The following is a 26,607-nucleotide window of genomic DNA, read 5'->3' on the forward strand; positions in this document are numbered from 1 at the left end:
AGTGTAAATGAGAATCAGGCCTTATGTGATATGAAATCAGTCACTTCAAAAATGTAGTCATATGAGTTTCACAAAACAGAAGTCTCAGTTTTCAAATCGCTGCAGTGCTGTTAAAATCTAACAAGGAATGATGTTTCTTTGTAATCATGTAGATTGTTGTTCTGTCAACTCTTCCTGTCTTCTCTGTCCTTGTAGGAAGACAGGATATTGAAATAATGATCTTTTTCTCCGAGAGCTTTGTAAAGGTTCTCGGATATTTTAATACCCAGCTTGCTCACAGGAATGGAGCAGCTGTGCAGAGAGCAGAGCATGATACACTAGGATAGCGTGTTACAAGCGTAAATGCTGGCCAGAACCCAACTGGAAGGTTTCGATTTAGGTTTACAAGCCATGAAAAAGTCTTCCTTTGCACCTCATAGAAAATTAGTCTAGACATATTCAAGGTAAAGTCATCATCACAGAGTCTTCACTGACTTTCATACTTGTCTTTTGCATAGAATGAACTGTTTGAAAAAGCGAAGAATGAAATCCTCGATGAGGTTATAAGTTTGAGCCAGGTCACACCAAAGCACTGGTACAGTAACTATTTAGTTTCAAATTTGTTATATGTTCCTCTTCCAAAAACAGATGAGGGTTTTTTTCGTTTATATTACAGATTTTTGTTTAGATTTAAAATAAAAAATGGTAATTACAGCTGAGTCTCATCTTATGCGCATTTAACATGCGCGAATTCAGCTTTGCGCAGTCGGCACAAAAAAAAAGAGAAAAATAACAATTTAAATACTGTATCTGTAGTGCGGGCGATTCCGCCCACCATTACACTCAATGTAATTTTAACTTTACGTGATTTTCGCTTTATGTGCTGACAGTGGAACGTAACCCCAGCGTAAGATGAGACTCGCCTGTATTGCCTAACCTTCTGATAGTGATTTCCTTTGTCCGCCTTTCTGCCAAAACATGTTTCTTGTTCTAGATCACCAAACTTAGTCAATATAGTACATTTTTCTGCCACCTAAGGAAGAATTGATATAACACACACGAGATGGTTCCAGGAGTGAACATGAACATGCAAAGCAAGGATGCTTTTAAACTTTGATAATGACTCAACAATTGGTCATGTTCTCATTTAATATGAATTTTTGTAATCCCCCTAATCTTCCTGGTTTGGATTACCACAAATATGCTGAGAGAACACGTGTGTGCGCATATATGCATCCTTGAAAATATTAAGTTCTGTATCTTCTTTGAGAATCAGAGATTTGGGGGTTGAAAGACAAGATAATTCTTAGCCCCAAAGTTGGCTTAACGGTCCCTGTGACAGAGTGGTAGGTATGAAACCCTGAGTCAGCACTCTGTTCACAGGCGCTGCTGGGTTTCATACCTAGCACTCTGTTCACGGTCCCTTTGAGGATTCCCTGTACACAGAGGACTCCTTGGCTAGCGCAGTCACTGTGCTACATCCTATCCATGTCCTGTCCCAGTAAGACTGGTGAAGCCAGGTGAAAGAGAGCGAAGCCCAAACATTCCTACATTCTAGCGTCAGCCACTTTTGCACCCTTTACCTCCTGAACTGCAGCTTGGTCACGGTTTAGAATCTGGGCAAATACTAAGAGTCCAGTTCATTAAAGAAAACAATTCCCTTAAAACACATCTAGGCCCATGAATGCTTTCTGTGCAGAAGATTTTTCTGAGTTCATATTCTGGCCTACGGTTCCAGAGTTCAGTGCATTCTTTGGGTCATCTGACCCATCACTTAGCTCTTCTGTTCGACCAGTGTATCACATGTGTGAAATACCAGTATTGCTATACTTGTGATCTGTCAGAAGTTAATCTGTCACCACCATGTTCCAATTTTATTATAAAGAGTGCACTATAGATGATAGGGAAACTTGAAACCTGGGCCATAAAAACATCCTTGTGTGAGCCATTGAGTGCAGAGTGATATGCATCAAGTGATCAGTGCATCTGACGTGATAGTGACAAGTTGCTGAGGACTACACATTTATTTTATCATACGTTAAAAATTTCCATTATGTCCTGGGTAGGGTTGATTGGTTGATCTGATGAAAGTGGCATGACAATAAGGAAAATCTTGAGATTGCATTTGCTCATAGTCACCAGATCCGCCCCACTCTGTTCCTTACAATGAGCCACAAACACCAGGCCTGATGGTTCCCGCACTGGCTTAAGCAAAAGTACCATTCAATGTTGTCACTCTCAGTAGCGGTGTTGTTCTTGCTCAGATAAATGAGTTTGTTTGAATGATGAAGCAATTACCTTGTTTTGAATAAAAGCTTTTAAGGAAACCATCATTTTTGCCAGAGACAATAGTAAATTGTATTTACTGATAGTAAATTTTCCAGAATTCTTTCCTACTTTTTAAATACTTGTTCTTTTTAAGTTCCTATGAATAGTTTTACAAGCTTTGAAAACCTATTTAAGCCAAAAGCCTTTTCCAGCTTTAAAGAATTGAGTGACTTCAGCCCCGTCTATATTGACTTGGCAGGCAGACAGTTTTGAAGTTACCACAGGTTGGGGAGAATAGGGATATTTTAATAAAAGTGAAGCACAGATTTGACTTATCATTATGTTAGTGAGATGAAAGGAGCTGCAGTGACTCTTCTGAAAAATTCCTCAGTCATTCCTCCTGAGTTGGCATATCAGCTGACCATGAGAATGCTGTGTCCTGAAAATTGTAATGACCGCTCTGCCCTCTCTAGCCCATATAATGTTAAATCTTCCAAAACATTAATACAGTGTCATCATAGCTGTGTTGGTCCCATGATATTCGAGAGAAAAGGTGGGCAAGGAGCTGAATATGAGCTCTAAGTACACTCGAAAGTTTGTCTTTCTTATCAACAGAAGTTGGTCCAGTAAAAGATATTACCTCACCCACCTTGTCTCCCTGAAATGTTTTAAAACCATATTTAAAAAAAAATATTTTGGGGGGTTGACTCATCACTAATAAAGCCTTTATTTTATTTAATTGTATATTAACTGTCTGTGCTGCAACACAAACAGGAGAAATGGTTGTTAGCTCATGAGGTTGTTAGCTCAATGGTTGTTAGCGACATGAGAAGCTAATTTGACAGGTGAACTTTGACATATATTCATGATGAAATGGACTTGCAGGTTGGAATTCTCAGCTAGTTTCATCATTCATCAAGTCTATGGGTAAAAATTCCAGACACCATCTTTGTTCATTCAGCAGAATGAAAGTAGGGAGAGCTCATGGTTTGAGGGTTGGTGTTAGGAATAATCAAAGTACAAGAAGACATCTGTTTTGTCGGTCTGTTAAAGTACTGGCCATATGGATTAGAACTCCATGGACTGGAAGTTATTACATATGTTATACCTTTCCATTTAGGGAGGAGATTCTTCAGAAAACATTATGGGAAAGAGTATCTACTCATGTGATTGAGAACATCTACCTGCCAGCAGCACAGACTACAAATTCAGGGACATTTAACACCACTGTGGACATCAAGTTGAAGCAGTGGACTGACAAACAACTGCCTAATAAAGCAGTAGAGGTTAGAACTCAATTAGCTGAATGCAATTTAGTTTTATAAATAAAAATATCTCCTTGCTTTCATATTTACCCCTCTTTATTTTTCTGTTGGAAGCCTGTTAAAAGGAAGGTTAGGAGTTGTAAGTAAATGGCAGTAGAGGAGCAGTTCTGATTCCTGATGTCTGCGCTCCTGATCATTGCAGCCAGTCACTAGAGATTGGCGAGCTATTGTCATCCAGGTGTGTGTGCCACAAAAACCACTGGAAATGTTATTTGGCTGTCTCACTAAATATTTTCCAATAAAAATCCCTCTTACGTGGCAAAAAGCTGGAGGCTAACTATACCCATATTTCCCCTCCTCCCAGCAGAATTCACCTTTGTGTTCATCTGTTATTGCTGCTCAGTGAGCAAAGTTTTGTGTTAATTTCTCTGATATGTGAGCCACAAAAGCAAATCACTGAATTCTAATATCTTCTGTTTCTTGGTGAGTGAGTATTGCTGTCTGCTTGGAAGATTATGTTAGTGACTGTAATACATATAGCTGTTCACAGTAATGGACTGCTTCAGAAGGTAACTTTCTCTTATTAATTTTCTAGGTGGCATGGGAGACTCTGCAGGAAGAATTTTCTCACTTCATGACAGAAAAGAAAGGAAAAGAGCATGACGACATCTTTGATAAACTGAAACAAGCTGTCAAAGAAGAAAGTATTAAACGACACAAGTGGAATGAGAGAGCAGAGGACAGCCTGGTATAGTGTAGTATTTGTTCATGTAGCTGCCAAACCAGTTGCCTTTGAAATCATTTTGAGTTAAGATGAATGCTAATTTTGCTTGCATTTTTTTGGTTAATTCCCTAATAGTGTTGGAAGAAGTCATAGGAAATGTATCTATCTCTGCTTTTGAATGTCATGATCTGAATCAGTGGTTCTCTTTGGCTTATTATTTTATTTTATTTTATTCTTTATTACCTTTCATGGACCAGTTTATCCTCCCAGTATCCAATAATCTTACTATTTGGTTCAGAGGTTTTTTCTGTGCCCATGCACCACAGCCTGAAAATAACATCCACAAGTAAAATGAATTAATAATATAAAGCCTAGAAATGTGGTAAAGTAATAGCATTTACCTGCCCCTCTGGTAGGTTGGTTCCATGCTCCAAAGGGATTCATGTTGACATTCTTGACATTGTATGCAGTGTTGTTGTAGCCATGTTGGTCCCAGGATACTAGAGAGACAAGGTGGGTCAGGTAATATCTTTTATTGGACCAACTTCTGTTGGTGAGAAAGACAAGCTGGTCCGTGGGTTTCTTATATATAGTTGTCTGATCAGCCTCAATAATGCAGCCCTACAGACAGCTATATAAGAAACCCACAGATCTCCACACATACCTTCATAGCTACAGTAACCACCTCAAACACAGCAAGAAATTGGTTATCTACAGCCAGGCACTCGGATACCACAGAAGATGCTCAGAGGAGAAAGTCTGGCATATACACCTTAACTTGCTCAAAACTACCTTCACCAAACAAGGATACTTCACCAGAGAAGTAGATCATATCATGGAACTGGCCACTCAAATACCCTGAGAGAACCTGCTTCAATACAGAAATAAACCCCTCTGACCTCACACCTCTAGTTGTCTCCTACTACCCCTCACTGGAACCCATACAGGGTATCATCAAACAACTACAACCCATACTCGATGGGGATCCCATCCTGAAATAAATCTTTCTTGAACCCCCTCTTTTGGCCTTCAAACAACACTCCCCCCCGCCACAGTGCACTCAGTGTCCCCATGACAACTCTGTGGGCAAAACCAGACAATCACTGCAGCTCACACAGAAAAATGATAAAATATAAAAATGCTGTATCACTGTTGGTGAAAGCTTTTCACAAAGAGATCACTCTATCAGTCCTCATCCTCAAAGGAAACCTGCACAACGTTTTCAAAAGACAAGCCTGGAAACTTAAATTAATTACTCTGCTAGATGCCAAAAATCATGGACTGAATGGAGGCACTGGAGTTATGGCCTATTACAACAATTTATAACACACTAACTCTCCCCCCACCCCCCCCCCCCCCCCCCCCCCCCCCCGCTCACCCTGTTCCTTTCCCCCCTATGACTGGGCAGGTGGTAACAGTCTACTTCACCTTAAATGGTCTCTTGAAACATGTCTTAACTACGTATGTCAGTCTGTTCCACTTTATATTTAGCTGTTACACTCCGAGTATGTTTCCCAGATGTGAAGAAGAGCTCTGTGTAGCTTGAAAGATTGTCTCTCCTACCAACAGAAGTTGGTCCTCACCCACCTTGTCTTTCTACTATGTGATATTCCGCATATTCTCCTCCTGTCAGCAAGACACAGCAACATAAGGGGCTGAATTTCAAGGCAAAACATTGTTAGGTGATGTGCAGAAAGTTTCCCTTACTGGAGTAACACACAGGGTAAATGCTGTGTCCACAGAGATGTTCTAAATAGCATATACTGCTAAAACTGAGTTGTTTTCAGAAATCACTTTTGAGTGGGGCATATTTTCATTACAAGAAACAGTGTTCTAAGTTTGACTTTTTGTTTGCTATTTTCTGTCCTGAAGGTAGGTTCTAAATAATTAATTTAGTTGGCAACTAAAAAGATGGGCTGTAAAACCTAAGATTTGTTTTCTGCATTGCCAGCGAGTGATACAGCACAATGCTTTAGAAGATCGGTCAATATCTGATAAACAGCAGTGGGATGCAGCTATTCACTTCATGGAGGATACTCTCCAGAGTCGCCTCAAGGACAGTGAGTGCTCGCACTTTATATTCTATGATAAGAAAAAGTTTTCTGTGCAGTGATGTATGTGTATGTAATCTCAATTACATTCTGTGTATAGTACATTTCAGACTCCTCACTGTAGTACTAGCACAGTTAGTTAAAAAATTGATGAAAGATCTGTCTAAATCCCCCTAGACTGCTTTGAAAATTTCAGTCATTTAAAAAGTGAATGTGAAAACTTTTTAATTATTGAATTGCTTTGAGGGCTCCATAAAAGAGGCGTTAGAAGTCTACTTTTTGATCCTACTTAAGGTTTTGGTTCAATAGACGTCTTTCCTAGTAGCATGTATTTTACGGAGTGATATCGAATATCTTGTTTTCTTTTCTAGCTGAATCTGTTATTGAAGACATGGTGGGCCCAGACTGGAAAAAAAGATGGCTGTACTGGGTAGGCCGCACTAAAGAACAGGTAAGAACAAACCGAAATTGGATGTCTTGCAGCTGCATATTCTTGTGGTGAGCCTGGTGATCATTAATGACTAAACTTTAAAATTCTGGACCTGTGCACTCTAGTGCTATTGCACATGCCAAACAGGTAATTGCGTATACAGTTGGCAATTTCCCAGTGATCATTTCTAAGCTTTGTAAATGTTAGCCCAAAGGACATGATTTCTTTTGCAGATCTGGCATGTGCATAATATAAGAGATTGTAAACTTGTTTCCTTTCTGCTTCATTGGAATTATGACTTTTACTGTTCAGTCGTTAACCTGAATGTTTGTAGTCATGAGGAAAGTTCTTCTCTTGGTAGATAAACCAATATGTAAGCAGGATGTTAATTAATTTAGTCTTTTGCACCACACGGTGTAGTATCCCCCGTGGCTAGATGATGTCATTTCAGTAATGAACTACAGTATTCTAGCTGGCATGTTACTGATAGCTATAGTTAATGTCGCCTGAGCATTTCTTTCCTAACCCACTCTTCCAAGTTATGAGCAAGTGAGAAACTTTCTCCCAATGAATTTAATGTGTCTGTTGGGTCTCTGCCCAAAAGGGAGTTGTTTTTAGAATATCTGTATACAGTCGAACCTCAACGTTACGAACACCGGAGTTCTGACCGGTGAACCCCGCACCTCATTTAGAACCGGAAGTACTCAATCAGGCAGCAGCAGAAAGCAAATACAGTACAGTACTGTACTAAATGTAAACTACCAAAAAAATAAAGGGAAAGCAGCATTTTTCTTCTGCGTAGTAAAGTTTCAAAGCTATATTAAGTCAGTGTTCAGTTGTAAACTTTCGAAAGAACAACCATAACGTTTTGTTCAGAGTTGTGAATAGCCTCCGTTCCCCAGGGTGTTCATAACTTAGAGGTTCTACTATAGAAAGACCTAGGAGGGAGGACCATGCTATAACATAGTACAGGTAGGAGACTGAATCATGAATAATATTTAACAGCCACAAAATCAATATAAAGATTGAATTTTGAAGATTTCCAAAAAGGGGTGACAGAGTTAATTGATGAATTTTCTTTCCATTTCTTACTTTCTCTGGCATTCAAGATCCAGGATGATTCAAAGGTAGCTAGTTCTGTGAAAAAAGTTAAGGCTGAATAAAGAGAGACATGGTACTTTGTCTAAGAAGGAGATACCAGGCTATGAAGTTACAATGCAGCTAAGAGCTGATTTGGGATTAGATATCCAAGGGTGAACAGAGAACAAGTTGAGGGACTTGTTGAGTTGGGTGGCAGCCATGTAGAACTGATGGTCAAGTGATTGATTGTGTCAGCTAGGTGGAGTTTTAAATGCAGACCTTAATTAAAACCATTATTGTCAAGCAGTCTACACTTCAGCCTTTCTGTCCATATTGAGTATGTGATATATTTATTATTACTACCTATAACCCTACTGCGTAAGGGTTTTTGTAGTCTGGGCTAATGGCATAGATATGGTATGCTATGCAAGTTGAGTGACATCCAGCTGGGATTCTTACCTTTGTTGCTCTTCACACGAATTGTGGTGCTGGGAAACTACCAATTATAAGTAACGTGGGAATGTCTGTGTTTGAATTTGAACCTCTTTTTTATTTGAGAATATTCGCAATGAAACAAAAAATGAACTTGAGAAGATGATCAAATGCAACGAAGACCATGCAGCTTACCTTGCAAATGACGAGGTGACAACGGTCCGAAAGAATCTTGAAGCAAAAGGGGTAGCAGTGGACCCATGTTTGGTAAGATCTAACTTTGTAGCAGAACATATGGAAACGTTTGTATGCTCTTTCTAGCTATCATAAAAATAACTATCTAAACTGAACTGGCAACAAAGAGTCCTGTGGCATCTTATAGACTAGGGGCCGGTCTTTACTACCCGCCCGGATCGGCGGTAGAAAATCAATCTTTCAGGGATCGGTTTATCGTGTCTCGTCGGGACGCGAAAATCGATCCCCGAATCAACGCGCATACTCCATCAGCCCAAGTAGCAGTAAGCGCCGTCAACGGGGGAGCCGCGGCGGTCGATTTGCTGCCGTCCTCACAGAGGGGTAAGTTAGATCAGATACGTCGAATTCAGCTACACTATTCATGTAGCTGAATTTGTGTATCTTAAATCAACCCCCCCCCCAGTGTAGACGTAGCCTAACGATGTATTGGAGCATGAGCTTTCGTGGGTGAATACCCACTTCGTCCGAAGGCAAACCTTCCACAGGGGACAAAGGAATGATTAAACCTATTCTGTGTTATTTACGAAGACTTTGTGAATTGTATTTAATTGTATGTGCAGTTGAGTTTGACTGAAGTTCATGTATTTATATCCATGAGATGAATCAGCCAAAGAGTTTGAAGTTAACTCTATCAAAAGGGAGCATCTTTCGTTAGGGGACTGTGTCACTAGGGTGAAAATCTTTTGGAAAATGGTTTACAATTCTAACCGTGTAAGGTCCTTAAAGTAACCAGGCCCTTCATTTCATTAAACATGCAGTTTAAAAAACTAGTTATATAAGAAAATTCAAATATTGTCAATATTAGGTACATGGAGATTTTCTTTAGTTCTGTGTTGATTTTGTAGTAACTTTGGCCCCAGTCCTACAGAGACTTATGCACATACTTAACTTTACTACCATTAATACTCAAGCTAAGTTAATAATAATCATAATAATCATAATAATACTTAGATTTTATACAGCATTTCTCATCAGAGGATCTCAAAGCACTTTACAAAAGGAGGTAGTAGCATTATCACCTGTTTAAAGATAGGAGAAACTGAGGCAGAGAAGTGAAGTGACATGACTTGCCCAAGGTCACTCAGCCAGCCAGTGGCAGTCAGGAACAGAATCCATTTCTTCTGAGTCCCAGAACAGAACAGTGCTTCATCTACTAGAACATGCTGCTCTGATAAGAAACCAGAGTAAGAGTTTGCAGGATTGGGGTCTAAATAAACCTAAGGAGGAAAAATTCTAAATGCTTGTAGTTTCTTCATAAATCTAAGACCCACTAATATACTTCCCTGTGCCCTTTTCTGGCTAAACAGCAAGTTAACTAATGTATGGCATTCAAAGTGCTTGATCTGTTGTGCTCAAATGACAGTCTTTGCAGAGTGTGACCCGTAACTTGCATTTAACTCAGAATAACAGTGTGCCATTTAAAAATGCATACAGTGTCTGCACACAATAATTTAAACTTCTGAGAGGATGCTGCAAACATTGAAGAACCGAAATGTAAACATGCTATTTGACAGAATCCTTTTTAATGTTTGCCTTGGATTCAGTTAAGAAGTTGATTATATGCTGTACAGCTTTCATTAATTTACCAGCTGATAACCACATAATATTTAAATGTATGCAGGGAAAGGGATTGTGCAAATCAATTCTGTACTTTTTTTCATGTGCTTAAGGTGAAATGTGATTATTAAAATATATAAAATATTAACTGGAGAATGCTTATGCAGTTTATCCATGAATTTTAACTACTTCTTTTTTTTTTTAGATTAAAGACACATGGCACCAAGTTTATAGAAGACATTTCTTGAGGACAGCTTTGAGCCACTGTAATCTCTGTCGAAGAGGCTTTTATTACTACCAAAGGCATTTTGTAGACTCTGAGGTAAATTGAGGAACACATGGATACTGCAGTTTGGGGAATGCGAACAGCCTCAATGTCTACAGAGATCTCGCCAGAAAGAACGCACCCATTTTTAAATTAATCTATTTCTTTATATGCTTTTAAATATTCAATATGGTATTTATAATCCGAGCTGGCTATGTCTGCTTTCAATGGACAAAATTCCATTAACTGCTAATTACATAAAATGTCCACTAGATGTCAGTCATCAACTAAGCATCTCTTTACCTGACTGTAACTCTTCAGTGTGTTGTGACAATTGAATGTTACAACAGCCCTCGTGGACTATTGGCGTCTTGCTGGTATCCACTTATTTGCCCCCATTTCTCCCATTAATGTCTGCTTTCCTTATTGACTTTTAGATTTCAAAGCTGTAGTAGAAGAAAAGCCTTAATACTAAGGAGAGTGGCTTTTCCGCGAAGAGGGTAGAGCAGTAGTGTTAGAAACAAAAATAAGGGTTAATATTTGGCACAATAAAATGTGGGCCATATGTAAGTAATTTTCATTTTTAATAATCAACCACAAAGCTAGCAATCAGACCTCCTCTATTGAACCTTTTAGTGTATCTGTGGCGCCTCCAGTATTTTAGATGGAAGGTTTAGAGAGAAATGGCAGTTTTGTTCTGAGGCAAACAGTGTTTTGGAAATCTGTTTTTGATCCTGATAATGGACATCATCCCTTGAGGTATGGAAACGGCTCAGTGCGTATCACAGATTTATACTTAAAATTATGGGATGATAAAGATGAAGAAAAGGAGAAACTGCCAAAAAAAGCTAAAATAAAGGAATCTCCCTATGATTAAGGGAAAGAATCAACGTACATAGTCCGAAATCCTCCTCGTCCCTACCACAGAGGCCTCTCTCCAGGACTGCTGTAGTCAGGGCTCTGTAGCATAGGATGGGGTCTCGGAGAGGAGCTGGGAGCTGCCATCCTTTGGCACCAGGCATGCAGTCAGGAATACAGACAGCAACCCAGCTGAAGTTCAAATATCTGTGTTATAACCCCTCTACGAAGCTGGAGCTTCCCGTGGACCTGGGGTATCTCCTGTTAGCACTCGTGCAAGCCCCTAACTCCCACATGTTTTTCATAAGCTTTTGTCAGGCAGCAAGACAAAGTTTGGAGTATGCTTGTCTCCTTTCAGCTGGTATAATACAGCCTTGAGAGCGCCATGTGCCCAGACCCAGTTTGTATGTAGTGCCTGCAGGTCACTTTCCTGTGCTGTCCCTTCATGACCCTTTCCACTGGAGAAAGGTGAACGACTGGATGCAGGGGGAGTGGGAGAAATATTTAACAAGACTGAGAATGGCCTTTGGCATAGGAATTTGGGGTATGTCTCTTCATCACGCACAGCAAATCTTTTCTATACGTCTTTGCATAAGTTAATGTGTATATACTATAGTCACTGTGTTCAAGAGTGTGTGTCAGAGCAACCTCAGTTTTCTATTTAAGGGACTACATGGTTCGTTGAACCCCCCTCCCCCCGTGGGGAAGGAAGGAAGGGAAGCGCTAACACCTTCCTCTACCTGTTTCAGCTCGAATGCAATGATGTGGTTCTGTTTTGGCGCATACAGCGAATGCTGGCGATTACAGCAAACACACTGAGGCAGCAGCTTACTAACACTGAAGGTAAGGCTTGTCACGACTGCCCTGTTTGCAACACAGTGCTAAGGTTAATAAGCTTCTAGTGCTATCCCATTTAGATATCACTTTCTAGTTCATTAGAATAGAAGGCTGGCTTTGGTTTCATGTTTTGGTGGGCGACGAGAGGTGTCGACTATTAAACTGGGTTTGATGTAGGTAGTATGTTAAATATTTTAAACCCATTGACAACTATTTTCAGGTGCTAGCTTGTTATACAATGCTGAAAAGGTTGAACTTTGTTCTGAGCAAGCAGGGGGGATGCAGGAAGAAACAAGCACAAGTGTATGTAGTATAAAAAAATGCTCAGTAAGGAATACAAGGAGAACCATGACAATACCTGAGTCTGGCCTGAGGAGATTATCACAACCCTAAATTACTTGGTTCCAGAGCTGGAGTTCTCCGTCCACTGCTTCCTCTCGGAAAGGGCATCCTAAGGCTACTTGTTTAACGTGTTGATTATTTCTGATGTTGGTGATGTGTATATGTGAGGCTGTTAAAGCTGCACTGCCATCATCCTGCTGATATCACTCAGCTCTTGACATCTCATACGTCCTACCTCGGAAGTTCTCTCAGCTTCCCAAGCATCTGGTCTAGATGAGAACTAATCGGCTAAGACTGTGCCCATGTAAAACCAGAGAGCCTGAGGAAATGGTGCAAGGAACATCCGACCCTTACACTTCAGGAACTTTTCTCAAACAGTTTGCAATCTAGTGGTTCTTTTGGCTCTCCGGCTCCTGTTGGATGCCCAGATAACAGTGGCACCCAAGAGTACTTTTGTGTACCTTCACTGGTTAAAAGAGATTGAGGCTTTTTCTTCTGGGCATTTCACACACAGAGCACAATATCCTTATGCTCCACAGGATTCTAACAGCCCTCCTTGGGGGAATCCAAGCTAGAGTTCCTTCTGGTTAGGTCCTGTGTATTTTAGAAACAACCTCTCTTTATGCTCCAAGCCAGCACTGGAGATCAGCTGAGCTATTGGCAATGACAGGCACTAGATTTGTCCATCTAGGGATAAAGTCTGCTATGTGGAGGGTTTGTTGATTTTCTTCAGTGCAAATGGCAGGGTTTATCTGTTTGCTCAGGCTTTCTCTGAGAGGCTGTTTGAGGGGAGCCTGTGACTCATGGCTAGAATTTCATTATTAGTAGTTGTCATGGTATTTATTGATTAATGCGATTTCTTCTTCAAGTGCTTGCTCATATCGATTCCAATTAGGGTGTGTGCGCATGCACGATCGTCTGAAGATTTTTACCCTAGCAACACTCGGTAGGTCGGCTGGAGTGGCGCCCTTACGGTGCCGGTTATATACCCCAGCCGACCCAGCGCCCCCTCAGTTCCTTCTTACCACCCGTGACAGTTGTTGGAACTGTGAAGCGCGGCTTAGCTGAACTCCACTTCCCTAGCTTCTAGTGTAGCCTTCCTCCTAGTCTTTTATCCAAAGCCACATGCTTCTCAGCGAGAACAACAGCTGCACTCCCTAGACGTTCACCTTTTACATCGAACGAACAAAACCTTTTAGGAGGACGACCCAGCTGTTCGTAGCGGTGGCAGACTGGATGAAGGGCCTTCTGGTCTCCACCCAGCGCATCTCGTCCTAGATCACATCATGCATCCGTGCATGCTATGACTTAGCTGGTGTCCCAGCTATGCACCTGACCGCCTACTCCCCTCGGGCTCAAGCTTCCTTCTCCGCCTTCCTGGCTCATGTGCCCATACAGGAGATCTGTGGGGCAGCGACTTGGTCATCGGTACATACCTTCGCTTCCCACTACACGATCGTCCAGCAGTCCAGGGGTGACACGGCATTGAGCTCAGCGGTTCTGCACTCTGACGTCTCACTCTGACCCCAACGCCTAGGTAAGGCTTGGGAGTCACCTTATTGGAATTGATATGAGCAAGCACTCAAAGAGGAGACGGTTACTCACCTTTGTAACTGTTGTTCTTTGAGATGTGTTGCTCATATCCATTCCAAACCCGACCTCCTTCCCCTCTGGCGGAGTAGCCGGCAAGAAGGAACTAAGGGGGCGCTGGGTCGGCAGGGTCATATATCCGGCACCATAAGGGCGCCACTCCAGGGGGCGCCTCAGCCGATCCACCAAGTGTTGCTAGGGTAAAAATCTTCCGACGATCGTGCACACAGCGCGTGCACACCTAATTGGAATGGATATGAGCAACACATCTCTAAGAACAACAGTTACAAAGGTGAGTAACTGTCTTTTTCTAGGGAATACCAGGGTTTGTAAATGTGTCTAGATATCACGTTTCATACACTAGAAATTAAGTGCAATTAATATTTTAATACCAAATACGTAGGTTTTATTAAACTTCTGGCAAGATCGGCTTGGGAAGCTGAATGCATTATTTAAATGGTCATGCGTGAATTCAGCCTGCCCATACCTCCCCACAAACTTCACAAGTCCAAAAAACTAGGATTTTTTTCTTTTCTTTTTTGGAGGGGATTGAAAAAAATAGTGTTTGCAAAGAAGAAAGCACATTCCTTTGATTGTAAACTCTTCCCTATCAAAGAATTCACTAGTCTTTTAACATGTATTTTTCACAGTCCGACGTTTGGAGAAGAATGTGAAGGAAGTGCTGGAAGACTTTGCTGAGGACAGTGACAAGAAGGTTAAGTTACTAACGGGCAAAAGGGTCCAGCTGGCAGAGGATCTCAGTGAGTAGCTGTTCTACTAGTATTTCACATACGACTTGAAAGGAAACAGATAATGCAGCCGAGCCCTTTATCGCGTGAAATTGTGATGCCTGTTTGCTGACAATACGAAATTTTAGTACAGATCCTTACCTGTAGGCCAGAAGGTCTGGGTCTTACCCAAAGTGCTGACAACACCATGCAGTGCTGGAGGACTGGTGTGTTACTTAACGTGGCATCCTTCTGATGAAACTGTAAACTTAGATCCCATATACGTGTGTCATGGGGCTGTTAGGACGGAAGTTTTAAGATCTGGCTTTTTCTTATCGGGGAACAAAAGCTGCCTCTACTTTTAGGCTGCTTAATGCTTCAGATAATAATAGATTCTTGCAACCCTTTCTGAAGCACTCTACACTCTGTTATTGCAGCAGGCCTTTCGATTATGGCACAGGGATGGCCTGGTGTCAGGGAAATGCCTTTTGCTGGCCTCATGAAAATCTGCTCAGAATTGGCCTAGTTATAAACTGATGAAAATTGCCATTGCCCGTCTGTTTTTCACACAGCACAGCTTGTTTTTTTTGGCAGCATACCAAAATCCTTCAACATTTCATGAGCACTGCGCTCACCGTGCCCCCGTACCTCACTCCAGCAGCCTACAAGCAGAGCAGAACCTCCAGAAGGGAGGAAAATGTACTGTGCAAAAAAGTCTGAGCACGTAATTGAAGACTGTGTCATAGTGCACATGCACAAGGGGGCCAAATTCAGGTCACAGGAAACGTTAATTCTGGCATTTCCTAACTTCACGTGCCGGACTTCGCAACTACATAACTTTCTTTTAACATAGCTTTTGTGTAAGTAGTGTAGGATATCGAGCGTGGCCTAGCGTGCTGGTCAGCGTTCCCTCACTTAGTCAAGCCGTTCTAATCTCGTAGATAGCTAAGCATATAATTGCTGCCGTATTTTCCTAGTATATATACATTGTTTTTCTTTATGATCTGTGGTTATGATAGCTGACAATGCTATATAAAAACAAATTCTTTATGCTTATTGTAAACTGTAGGCTACTAGAAGGACCTGCTGTTGACACCACCAATCCATATGATTACATTGAGAACCTACAGTGTTGTCTTTAAATTAAAAGTGTAGATAATTGGGAGGAGGGGGATTCTGTAGAAGGTGTTGCTGTAGTATTTTAGGATTACAGAGAATGAGAACTTTTATTGGATGTTGAAGTGGCCTAGTCGAGATCTTTTTAGTCTATTTCTTTTTCTTACCATCTATGTGAAATAGCAGTGATCTGGAGATGCATTCTGGTTGTTGGCGCCTGGCTATCAACACAAAGTATCAGTATTGCTTCAGAAGTCCCGTCAGTCCTGCTGTAATGTTACTCTTAGGCCTGGTCCACACTAACCACCCACTTCGAACTAAGATACGCAACTTCAGCTACGTGAATAACGAAGCTGAAGTCGAAGTACCTTAGTTCGAACTTACCGTGGGTCCAGACGCGGCAGGCAGGCTCCCCCGTCGACTCTGCGTCCTCCTTTCGCGGAGCAGGAGTACCGGCGTCGACAGTGAGCACTTCCGGGATCGATTTATCGTGTCTAGACAAGATGCGATAAATTGAACCCAGAAGATCGATTGCTTACCGCCGGACCCGGAGGTGAGTATAGACGTACCCCTAATGTGAAACCGGCTTTAACCAGGGCTTGCCCAGGGTTCGCCTCTTTGCCTTCAAGCTGTGTAAAGAAAAACTAGAAGCTATTTGGTGTTTAAACTAAGAGTGCAGTATGAGTGTTTAATGGAGAAATTATCTCCTTTGTTAGTGAGGGGTCCTATTCATTTTCTGTTGGTAAATGTTGTCCTTTTAATTCTCATTTTGCTGCTTTAATACCTATACATTATTTTTCTGGTTTGCAAAAGCTTCAGCTCATTGCATGATTCTTTGCTAGCACTGGTTTATCCTTCAGCATTCAGTGCTGTAAAACTGATATTATTTTTTAGAAAATAAACAGTATGTAAAACTATAACGCTTAGATAGTTTGGTAAATTAATGCTGCAAACAAGAAGAAAATTGAAGCCTTGAAGATGTGATGCTGGCAAAGACTCTTGTCTATCTCGTGGAATGAAAAGAAGATGACTGTTAATGTTAAAAATATTACTGGGGGAAGCAGACCCTGCTGTTAGAAATCAGTAGACACAAACTTATGTGCTTTGGTCATGTGAGGTGTAGTAATGGAAATAACCTCAAGAAAGTGACCAAGGAAGTTATAAGCAACAGAGGGTCCTGTGGCACCTTTAAGACTAACAGAAGTATTGGGAGCATAAGCTTTTTTGTGGGTAAGAACCTCACTTCTTCAGATGCAAGAAGTGAGGTTCTTACCCACGAAAGCTTATGCTCCCAATACTTCTGTTAGTCTTAAAGGTGCCACAGGNCCTGTGGCACCTTTAAGACTAACAGAAGTATTGGGAGCATAAGCTTTCGTGGGTAAGAACCTCACTTCTTGCATCTGAAGAAGTGAGGTTCTTACCCACAAAAAAGCTTATGCTCCCAATACTTCTGTTAGTCTTAAAGGTGCCACAGGACCCTCTGTTGCTTTTTACAGATTCAGACTAACATGGCTACCCCCCTGATACTTGAAGGAAGTTATAGTGGCACATCATCGTAGTAGGCAACAGCCAGCAAGGAGATTGATGGATGGTGTGCGAGATCACTGGCGGCCAGCTGCTGAGAGCTCAAAGCTAGCGAGAAGGCTTCTGAAAATTCTGCTCTGATGTCACCAATATTCAGAGATGAATCTGTGGATTTTTGCTGACTTACATAATGCTTAGAAGTGAAAGCAAGATATTATGAAAGCTAAAAGCTTGATACATAAGACAGCTATGGAAGAGTTTAGTACTGTAAAATATCTCAGACCATTCTGGTTTCCAGTTCCATTCTTCGGACACAGCCTGATGTTTCTTGCCACAAGATATCTGAAACAGAAAGCAAGACTTCCAGTGAGAGAAGGATGAATTGCGTATAGGGCCCTCCCAAATTCATGGTCCATTTTGGTCAGTTTCATGGCCAGAGGGTTTTAAAATGAGTCCAATTCACGATTTCAGATGTTTACATCTGAAATTTCACGGTGTTGTAACCATGGTTCAGAGCTGGGCTCTGAAGGCAGCAGCCACTGAGCTTCCTGCAGCTAGAGGAGGTTCCCTGAGGTGGGTCCAATCCCTCCGGAGCTGCTGGGAGCGCCTCAGCTGGAGGCTCCTAGCTGCTAGTCCTGGCCAGTGGTGGATTAATGCAGGGGTTCTGGCCAATATGGGGGCCCTGAGCTGTTGCTGGAGCTGGGGGGGCAGCCCCGGTTGGTGCCGCGGGGGGGGGGGGGGGGGGGGGAGGGCGGAAACCCCGAGCCCAGCTCCAGGTCTGCTGCAGTGCAGAAATGGGGCTGTACCACCCTCACTTCTGTGCTGCCTCTGGAGGTGGTTCTGATCGAGAGCAGGAGAAGGGCAACTCCTGTCCCTCCCCAGCCCGGCCTAGACTAACAGCTAGGAGCCTCCGGCTGGGGCACTCCCAGGAGCACGCGGAGATCGGATTTCAATGGGCAGGGCTTATTTCACAGTCCGTGACACATTTTTCATGGCCTTGAAATCAGGACTTTGGAGCGGAGCCCGGAGCTGGAGTGTGGAGCAGCTCCAGAGCAGTGGAGCTGCAGGTTTTTGCCTGGAGCTGGAGCGGAGCCGGAGCACAGCTCCAAAGCCCTGCTTGAAATTGGTAGGGCCTTACTTATATATTATTAATTCAGTACATGAATAGCAGTGGGTATCCAGTAGTTTATATTCAATAAAATAAAATGTAGCAAGAAAAAATTCCCAAGTGTGTTTTTTGCAGGTCACGGACACTAACCAAAAGTGGTTTTTTTTATTAACTAATCCTCATCCAGTGCCCAGTTACAGTGAAAGATGATGTATGTTGACATGTTCTCTTTTATTGTACCTTTGGGAAGATTTTAAAACCATCAGTGCTTGGCTCCGCAGTCCATTCAGAAACATTCTCCTCACTCTCTTGTGCAAGCTTTTATTGCTAAGTGGTACTAATTTTATGAGCAGATGATTGAGAGAAGACTTCTTGGCTTTCTCCTTAGTGTACAGAGAATGCTTTTCTTTGTTGCAATTTTCATACACCTGAGAGATTCTTTCTGATAACACCGGGCGTTGAAGTCTCAGTGGAACCTACAAGTAATCTCCTCCTTAAGCATGGAGTGGCAATTAGAACTCCACTCCTTCAGGAAAGGAAATCCTCACTCTCGCAATCCACACTCATTAAATGTTTGGATTTTAATTCACCAACTGAGATTTAGCTTCCTAGTTTGAAGCTCTCCTTGTAAACGAAGTCTAGATTATGTAAATAGCTTTGACATGTCAGGACTTGTCTCCTGATAACAAAAGTCAAGCAGTGTTGCTATGCTACGTCAAATTTTTAACACCAAAGCATTGGAAGTGTTTTATTGTTTGGTTTGTTTTTACCCTGAGATGCCAGTTGATGGCATGTTAAGTATTCTAGCTTGGGTGACACAGCCTCATAATGGGACTACATATAAACCACAAATTTTCTCATTTGATGCATGTTTTTATTGCATGTATTCTAAATCCTGGAAATGGAACTTTTAATTCTACATGTTTCATTAATATCACTCAGGCCCTGAATCTAACACTTTCCCCGTATGTTACTTTCCACATTTTATTTATAGACCTTCCAAAGCCTGTTCATAAACTTATTCCTTACACAACTTAGCACAAACTGTATAAAATATAGATGGTTCTGAAGGTTGTACTGAAGATCTTTTTAAGGGGGGAAAGTATGCGTGTGTATGCGTGCGTCATGTGTACATTCATTTCAGAGAAATACCAAATAGTCATATTATTATTTGGAATGTAAATAGTGTTAAATTAATAAATAATGTGAAGTCCTAGGACCAGAAACACCTGGAAGAAGGGGACAAAGAGGGAGAAAAGTATTGACTGGGGAAATGTGCTTTAATATATCTTTAAAAAATGCCTTGTATATAGATGGACGTAGAAGTTTGACTTGTGTTACCTTGAACAAAACACTAAAATTATTTGCCACCGGAAAGCCACAGTTTTAGACATGCTCATTATTTTGTGTAATATTTGCAAACAGGAGGAAGCTGCATGGGTCGTCCAGGTCTGTCTTGTTCCCTGTCTAATTGGGCACTTAACGACGCTTCTGGATTACAAATTCAGCAGTTGGTGGGACCCGTTGTCAACTCACTTGCCCCTAGCTCTTTAACAGCATGATTGCGATTTGTAGCATAGCTAGGACCTTACCTGTGTTTTTGTAGCTTGACTAAAAACACATCCAAATCTTTAGCCTACCTGTAGGATGCTTTTGAAGTCCTGTCTGTGTTATCAAAAATGCAACTGTCTTGTAATTGAGTCCTCTGACTTGTTCATATTTGTAGTTCAGATGGAGCCCAAGTGGCACAATAGTAAGTTTCCCTTATGAAACACGGATTCCATAGCGACCCTTAGATTCACACCTGACAGCTCCTTAAATCTTTACCTTTATATGCAGGATCTACTAGCATTGGCATGGAGGACTAGGAATTAAAGCAGTAATGTTTAAAAATGTTATATAAAGTAAATTTTGCACTCATAAAAGTGCACCTTGTCAGTCTCTTCCTCCCTCCCATTGTCACCTTCATTTTTAAGTCTCTGCTTTGGGCACGAAAGGAGTCCTGTAGCATCTATTGATAGCAAAGTAAAATCCATACTAATGCCCAAGGCTGCAGCTGCACAGAGAACTTTTGTGTTTACTGTAAAAGTTCTAGCCTGATTTCTGCTGTTTAAATGAAGAAGAGTGACGTATTGTTATCTGTACGGTTACAGCATGGAAAAGAGCTAGTCTATGAATCTCCTTGAATAGAATATATACCGTGTATATACTATATGCACCAGGACAGCAACTGGTGGGGAAATTTTTTTGGGGGGAGAAGCTGGGAGTAACCCCTGTGACCATCCCCCACATGACCCCACCCCTAGCCCGGGACCCCCACACTCTCCCCATCCCATCCCTTCCCACCTTATCTGGGGAGGGCCAGGGGAGGATGTCTCTGGCCTGGCTGGAGCTGCTCCGGCAGGCTGGACAGCGCGGCCGCAACCTGCTCCGGTGGGCCAGACCGGGCGGCGCGGCCGCAGCATGTTCCAGCGGGCTGGGCCGGGCGGCAAAGCCGTAGTGTCCTCTGGTGCCCGGGCAGCACGGCCACAGCCTGCTCTGGGGGTGGGGCCGAGCAGCAGGGCTGCAGCCTGCCAGCCCCGGAGCTGCAGCTGCTTCGGAGGCGGGGGGGGAGAGCAGCGTGGCCAGACGCGGAGAGATTCTGGCTCCGCCTCTTCCCTTCTGTCTCTGCTGGCTGTGCTGCCTCTCCTTGCTCCCTCTGTTGGCAGAAGGGGCTGTGTCCCACCTCTCCCTCTCTATACCCGTTCATAAGCCGACCCCCTTCTCTGGTGCTTATGAACAAATATATATATTGTTTTACCCATACATAGTGATTTCTACTGCATTTCTGCTTTATTTTACTTTCATTAAACTAGTTAATGCTGTACACTTCAGTATATTGTTTCTCTGTTGGCCTTACTGAACTTTGTTAAAGTCAAAAAGCGAGCAAATAACTACTCAAAATGTTAAAACTTGTAGGCTTGCTAGTGTATTTTTGTCATTAGGGAATTGTTAGTGGTTAGTTGGTTACTGGGTCCTGTTGCCATCAAAAAGCTTTTTGATGGCACCAGTAAAAGTGGTAAGTAATTGCTAAAGGGTGCAGGTTTTCAGACCTTTTCTGCTGGTTTAATTAGAAGAACCTGTATCTCTGCAGTGCTGTTGTCCAGAATCAGATCACAGATTTGTATCCTACGTGGTAAAGAAAAGAATGCAGGTGAATGACTTTGATCTTGCACTGTAATGCAGAATTCCCTTGATTTTGTAATTTATTTCCTAAAACAAAATAAATGACAATTACTTTAGCAAACAGAATCTGTAACTGTACAGAAGATCAATGCTGTGAGGGTGGCTTTCATCTTCCAACAAAACGCTTCCTGACATAGATGTTCTTTGCTGTTGAGCTTCCCAGTGAAGTGGGTCCCAGAAATATTTAACTGTTTCGAGTGTTCCACTCTGTCTGACTGATTTCTTTTAGAATTTCAGTCAAAATAATTCAAAATATAAAGGGCCAAAGTAAATTTCCTGAATAACATGAACTTCATGCTGCAGCTAAGTTGCTGTGCAGCTTTCTAACACAAGATGGCAACATCCGGCCTGTGTGGCAGCACTCCGAAGGATCAGCAAGCAGGAGTCATGCCACGCCAGGCGTCCGGTCTCTGTTTACTCTTCTTTACTGTTTGATGCCTACGCATTGTCCAGGCAGCAGGCGTTCGTTTCTCGGATGTTAGGGCTGTTTCCTTTGGGAGGATACAACACTTGTCTGGGCTTGCCTCTTATTTTCTACGCTCTCTCTTACTCAGCAGTTTGCACTGCTTAGAAATGACGGTGAAACTTTAGCTACATGGCCAAATTCTTAACCACAGCTGGATTGCAAGGTTTGGCTTTACAAAGCAATTTCAATAAGTAGCAATTATTATGAATTATTATCATATTATAAATCGAAAGAAAAAAAATCTTGCAAATCATTTGGAAAATAACCACACAGAGCAGTGCATAAGGGTCTTTTTCACTTCGGAAGCTCCGTAAGCGACTATAGACATATATTGTAGTAGCACCCACAACATTCTAAGTGCTGTCAATGCAAACAGGGAAGATACAGAGTGAAATCGTGGCCCCATTGAAATCAGTGCAAAGATTTCGCCCCAGTCTCTGCTCAAAGAAACATAATATGGATCTCAGGGTGTCCTTTCTTTTAAAGAGCTTAACTATGAATTCTGCCTAAAAAGAACCCAAACCACTTTTCTTCAAAATCCAGTTTCTGCACAGTATATGTGCATGTAAGAATTATATAATATGCAAAGCATCTTCCTGCAGTTCTGTGTGTGCTATTCATCCAATATTCTGCTGCCTCATAATTCAGGTATTTTAACAAACAAACAAACACCCTAAAACAGAAATAAAAACCCATGCAGATCCTATTTGTGAAGTGCGAGTGGTGGCAGGGACGCAGAAGGAGGGTGAGGGATCAGCAGAATACTGAGGGAAACCTGACTCTCAAATAACCAAGTATGCCTGTGGAAGGGTCAGCCCCCAAGTCAGTTTGTCAGCACATAAGGTATTGACACCTGTGCAGGTGTCACAGATTAGTTAGGACTTCTTTCTACACAAAGGCCTATTGAAACGGCGGAAGGCAGTTGAATGTGCAGAAAAAGAAATTCCTACCTTAGGGCGATTTTCTTAAATTCTGTCATAGTTCTAAAATGTAATCTTGATGCACAGAATTAGCTGTAATTATTTTCTTCTAAAGGTCAAAGTGTATCGAGACTAACTAAACTAGTGTTCCGAAAAACTCTTCTGCTTTTTATATCTAAGGCTAACACTGGGATTTGTTGCCTGTTGAAGTCACTGTATTACTTTTTTACTGTGTTGTGAATTCATTAGAATTGGATTTAAGCCTCTATTGCATTTTATTTTGGAAGTGTCATTTTAGTGTGCCTGATTTATGTTGGTTGAATACTGGACATCCTTCGCATGCCATCTTAGTTCAGCTGCAAATCTATGTACAGTTTCTCACCAGATTAGACTGGTAATTAAAATACAGAGATTGTTGTGGAGCCAGTATTTGGAGTTTATGGGTCGTATACGGCCATTTGTTAGATTCCACTCAAATAAGGGTGTTCCTGGGGTCTGTGGAATGTCTGCTTATAACAGTGTGGTTAAAGACGCACCTGTTTTTAATGTCATACGTTTAAGTGGAGCTGGGTGCCAGAGTCCATTCGCACTAATTTGGGGGCCGCTGTAGCATAGTACTGCATGGTGACATTATTTTCCTCGTTGCTATGAGCTGCAGAATGAAAATGCTGCATGAAACTAATTTTAGAGTGTGGAGTTGACTATCCCATATTTGTGTTTCACTCCACTGAGATGACTACAAGGTTTCTAATGACCGCTTCCTGATCAGATCTCATGACCTGTTGATCACATATGTTCCTTAAAATCCTGTCCTCCCTTAGCTTTCCTGACTCCATTTGTACCAGATTGTTTTGCTTCTAAATCGGATCTTCCCCGTTTAAACATAAGGACTGATAAAACTCTAGCAGCTCTACTGGTCACAACCATGGGGAGGAGTAGTCTCTCAGGGTGGAAGGGTCCAGATCAGTAGGGCAAAACCAACACCTTAAAGTCCACCTGGAAACCAATAGATAACCAATGCAGATTACAGAGAGTTGGCCACTATTATTTTTATTTTATATTGGTCTTTAAAATATTTATTGCAACAATATGTTTGGATTCTGCAAGACTGAGGTAAAGGCTCTAATTCTGTAAGCACTTATTGTGGGGTCCCAAAGTCCCCAGAAGGGACTCTAAAAGATGGACATGGAGAAGATGTGGACTTGGAAATCCAGAGGAAGGAAGAACATACAGGGATCTTTAGAACTAATTATAATCATGGAAGAAGTGAGCTTTTAGAAGAGATTGGAATGACGACAGGATGGTAACTTTGCAACCAGTGAGATACACCACTTAACGAGGGGCAGCTGCATTATACACGGGTTTCCTAATGGCCCTAAGATATCCTCCTAAGGAGCATCTTGCTGTAGTCTAATCTTGAAGTGACAAAAGCAAGGATAATAGTAGTGAGATCTGCATCTGAAAACGTTGGAACTTTCTGAACAGGTGCAGATCAAACAGCCGTCCTGGCTGTCCCTGCTATCTGATCATCTAACGCAGCTGAGGAACTAAAAAGACCTGCAAATTCAAGTCAGATTATGCCCTCAGTTATGGTGGCTGTTATCTTCCACTCGTTCCCCCTCAGTCTCTTCTGGATTTGTTCCTTATTTAGTGCACCCTCATCTATGCCCCAGGCTCAGCCAGAAACTAAATGCTCACCTACACCATCTGTAGCTGATAAGGTGGAAATGTTAGAGGCAACATGACACGCTTCCTCACAACCCTCCCCATATGCATGCTGAATTGTGGGGAGGATGTGTGTGTGCGAGAGACAGCATATTTATAGTTTGTACATGCACACTGACTATGATTGTTATCATTAGGATTAAAATATATTCAGCTATTTTTGTTTAGTGTTCCTACTCTGTTCTATTCAATTATAGAGCAAATTGCTATTATTTTTACCTAGTCACCTTTGCCTTATTTTTAATTCAGTGTAGCCCAGTGCATGAGCCCATCTAAAGCAAATGTACTTTGTGGTAGTGGAGGCAACTTGAATTTAACAGTTCTTTGTTTTGGACAGCTGTGTGAAACTGACAAATTAAAGCAGTTGCTAGAGGAATGTGTAGGATTGTTTGTGTCAAAGTGCAGATAAGGTAGCTCCTGCTTTGTGTCATGGCAGAAAGGGCTTTAAAGAGCCGCGTCTTCTCAAAGAGGGAAGTAATCCTCAAGGGAGAGCATACATCAATTGTAAACCTCCTCTGATGGAGCGATGGTTTTCTTAACTTCAAAATCCCAGATGGCGAAGATCCGAGCGCTGTGGTTTCTTAATGTTATTGATGAAGAGCCAGGCACTAATATCCAGGTTCAAAAACGGATCCTCACAAAGTTTAGCACATTCTTCGCAGACCAAGACCATCATTTAAAGTCAACATAGAAAGATAATGATAAATTGGTGTAGGACTGAAGGCATGTTTGCTGCCTATTAATCTTGTCCAAGTCCAGTGATTTATCCTTTGATGCATGTTGTTCTGGTGTTATATTTACTAAATTTAATCTCTTCCTGAAATTTACTGCATGTTTCAAGGATGGAAACAGAATGTTGGGTGCTAGTTTAAAAAAAACTGATCAGTTATATGTACAGATACCATATACGTTATTAATTGGATCTTCATGTAGAAGTAGTAGTATTTGTAGAAATGCAAAATTATTGCAGGTAGATGAATCAAAGGAAGATGAATCAACCACTACCAAGCTGTGAAATATATTAATCAGACCCCAAAAGACCTAAGAAACTAGGGTCATCGGTGTTTCTTTGCCAGCTTATTTAGTATGGCGATGGTAATTTTTCACCTAGCTTCCAAGATGGAAGGCAATGTAAAATAAGAGAGCAGTATAGTAATTAATATGACAATACAAACAAAAAAGAAAATGAAGAATAAAGTAACATCTGCTCTTTCAGAGCAGGTTTCAGAGTAGCAGCCGTGTTAGTCTGTATCCGCAAAAAGAACAGGAGTCCTTGTGGCACCTTAGAGACTAACACATTTATTAGAGCATAAGCTTTCGTGGGCTACAGCCCACTTCTTCAGATGCATAGAATGGAACATACATTGAGGAGATATATATACACATACAGAGAGCATGAAAAGGTGGGAGTTGTCTTACCAACTCGGAGAGGACAATTAAATAAGAGGGGAAAAAAAACTTTTGAAGTGATAATCAAGATAGCCCAGTACAGACAGTTTGGTAAGAAGTGTGAGAATACTTACAGAGACTGGGAATGGCTGAGCCATTACAAACATTGAATCTATCTCCCCATGTAAGTATTCTCACACTTCTTATCAAACTGTCTGTACTGGGCTAGCTTGATTATCACTTCAAGTTTTTTTTCTCTTACTTAATTGGCTTCTCAGAGTTGGTAAGACAGCTCCCACCTTTTCATGCTCTCTGTATGTGTATATATATCTCCTCAATGTATGTTCCATTCTATGCATCCGAAGAAGTGGGCTGTAGCCCACGAAAGCTTATGCTCAGATAAATTTGTTAGTCTCTAAGGTGCCACAAGTACTCCTGTTCTTTCAGAGCAGGAGCACTTAAGCAATTAATCT

The 26,607-nt window shown here is 41.6% G+C and overlaps 1 protein-coding gene across 5 annotated transcripts in view; it reads left to right on the top strand.

Annotated features, from left to right (window-relative positions):
- OPA1 (OPA1 mitochondrial dynamin like GTPase) overlaps positions 1-26,607 on the top strand; it is a 76,526-nt gene that overhangs the window by 33,932 nt on the left and 15,987 nt on the right. For all 5 annotated transcript variants that reach the window (XM_034780900.1, XM_034780902.1, XM_034780901.1 and 2 more), the window contains 9 exons: positions 498-574; positions 3,368-3,533; positions 4,108-4,260; positions 6,188-6,296; positions 6,659-6,738; positions 8,356-8,496; positions 10,247-10,363; positions 11,914-12,007; positions 14,584-14,694. In XM_034780900.1, the coding sequence (XP_034636791.1) occupies positions 498-574; positions 3,368-3,533; positions 4,108-4,260; positions 6,188-6,296; positions 6,659-6,738; positions 8,356-8,496; positions 10,247-10,363; positions 11,914-12,007; positions 14,584-14,694 (1,048 nt within the window). The remainder of the gene's footprint in view (positions 1-497; positions 575-3,367; positions 3,534-4,107; positions 4,261-6,187; positions 6,297-6,658; positions 6,739-8,355; positions 8,497-10,246; positions 10,364-11,913; positions 12,008-14,583; positions 14,695-26,607) is intronic.

Source organism: Trachemys scripta, chromosome 9 (assembly GCF_013100865.1).
Source record: "Trachemys scripta elegans isolate TJP31775 chromosome 9, CAS_Tse_1.0, whole genome shotgun sequence".
Classification (NCBI taxonomy): Eukaryota; Metazoa; Chordata; order Testudines; family Emydidae; genus Trachemys; species Trachemys scripta.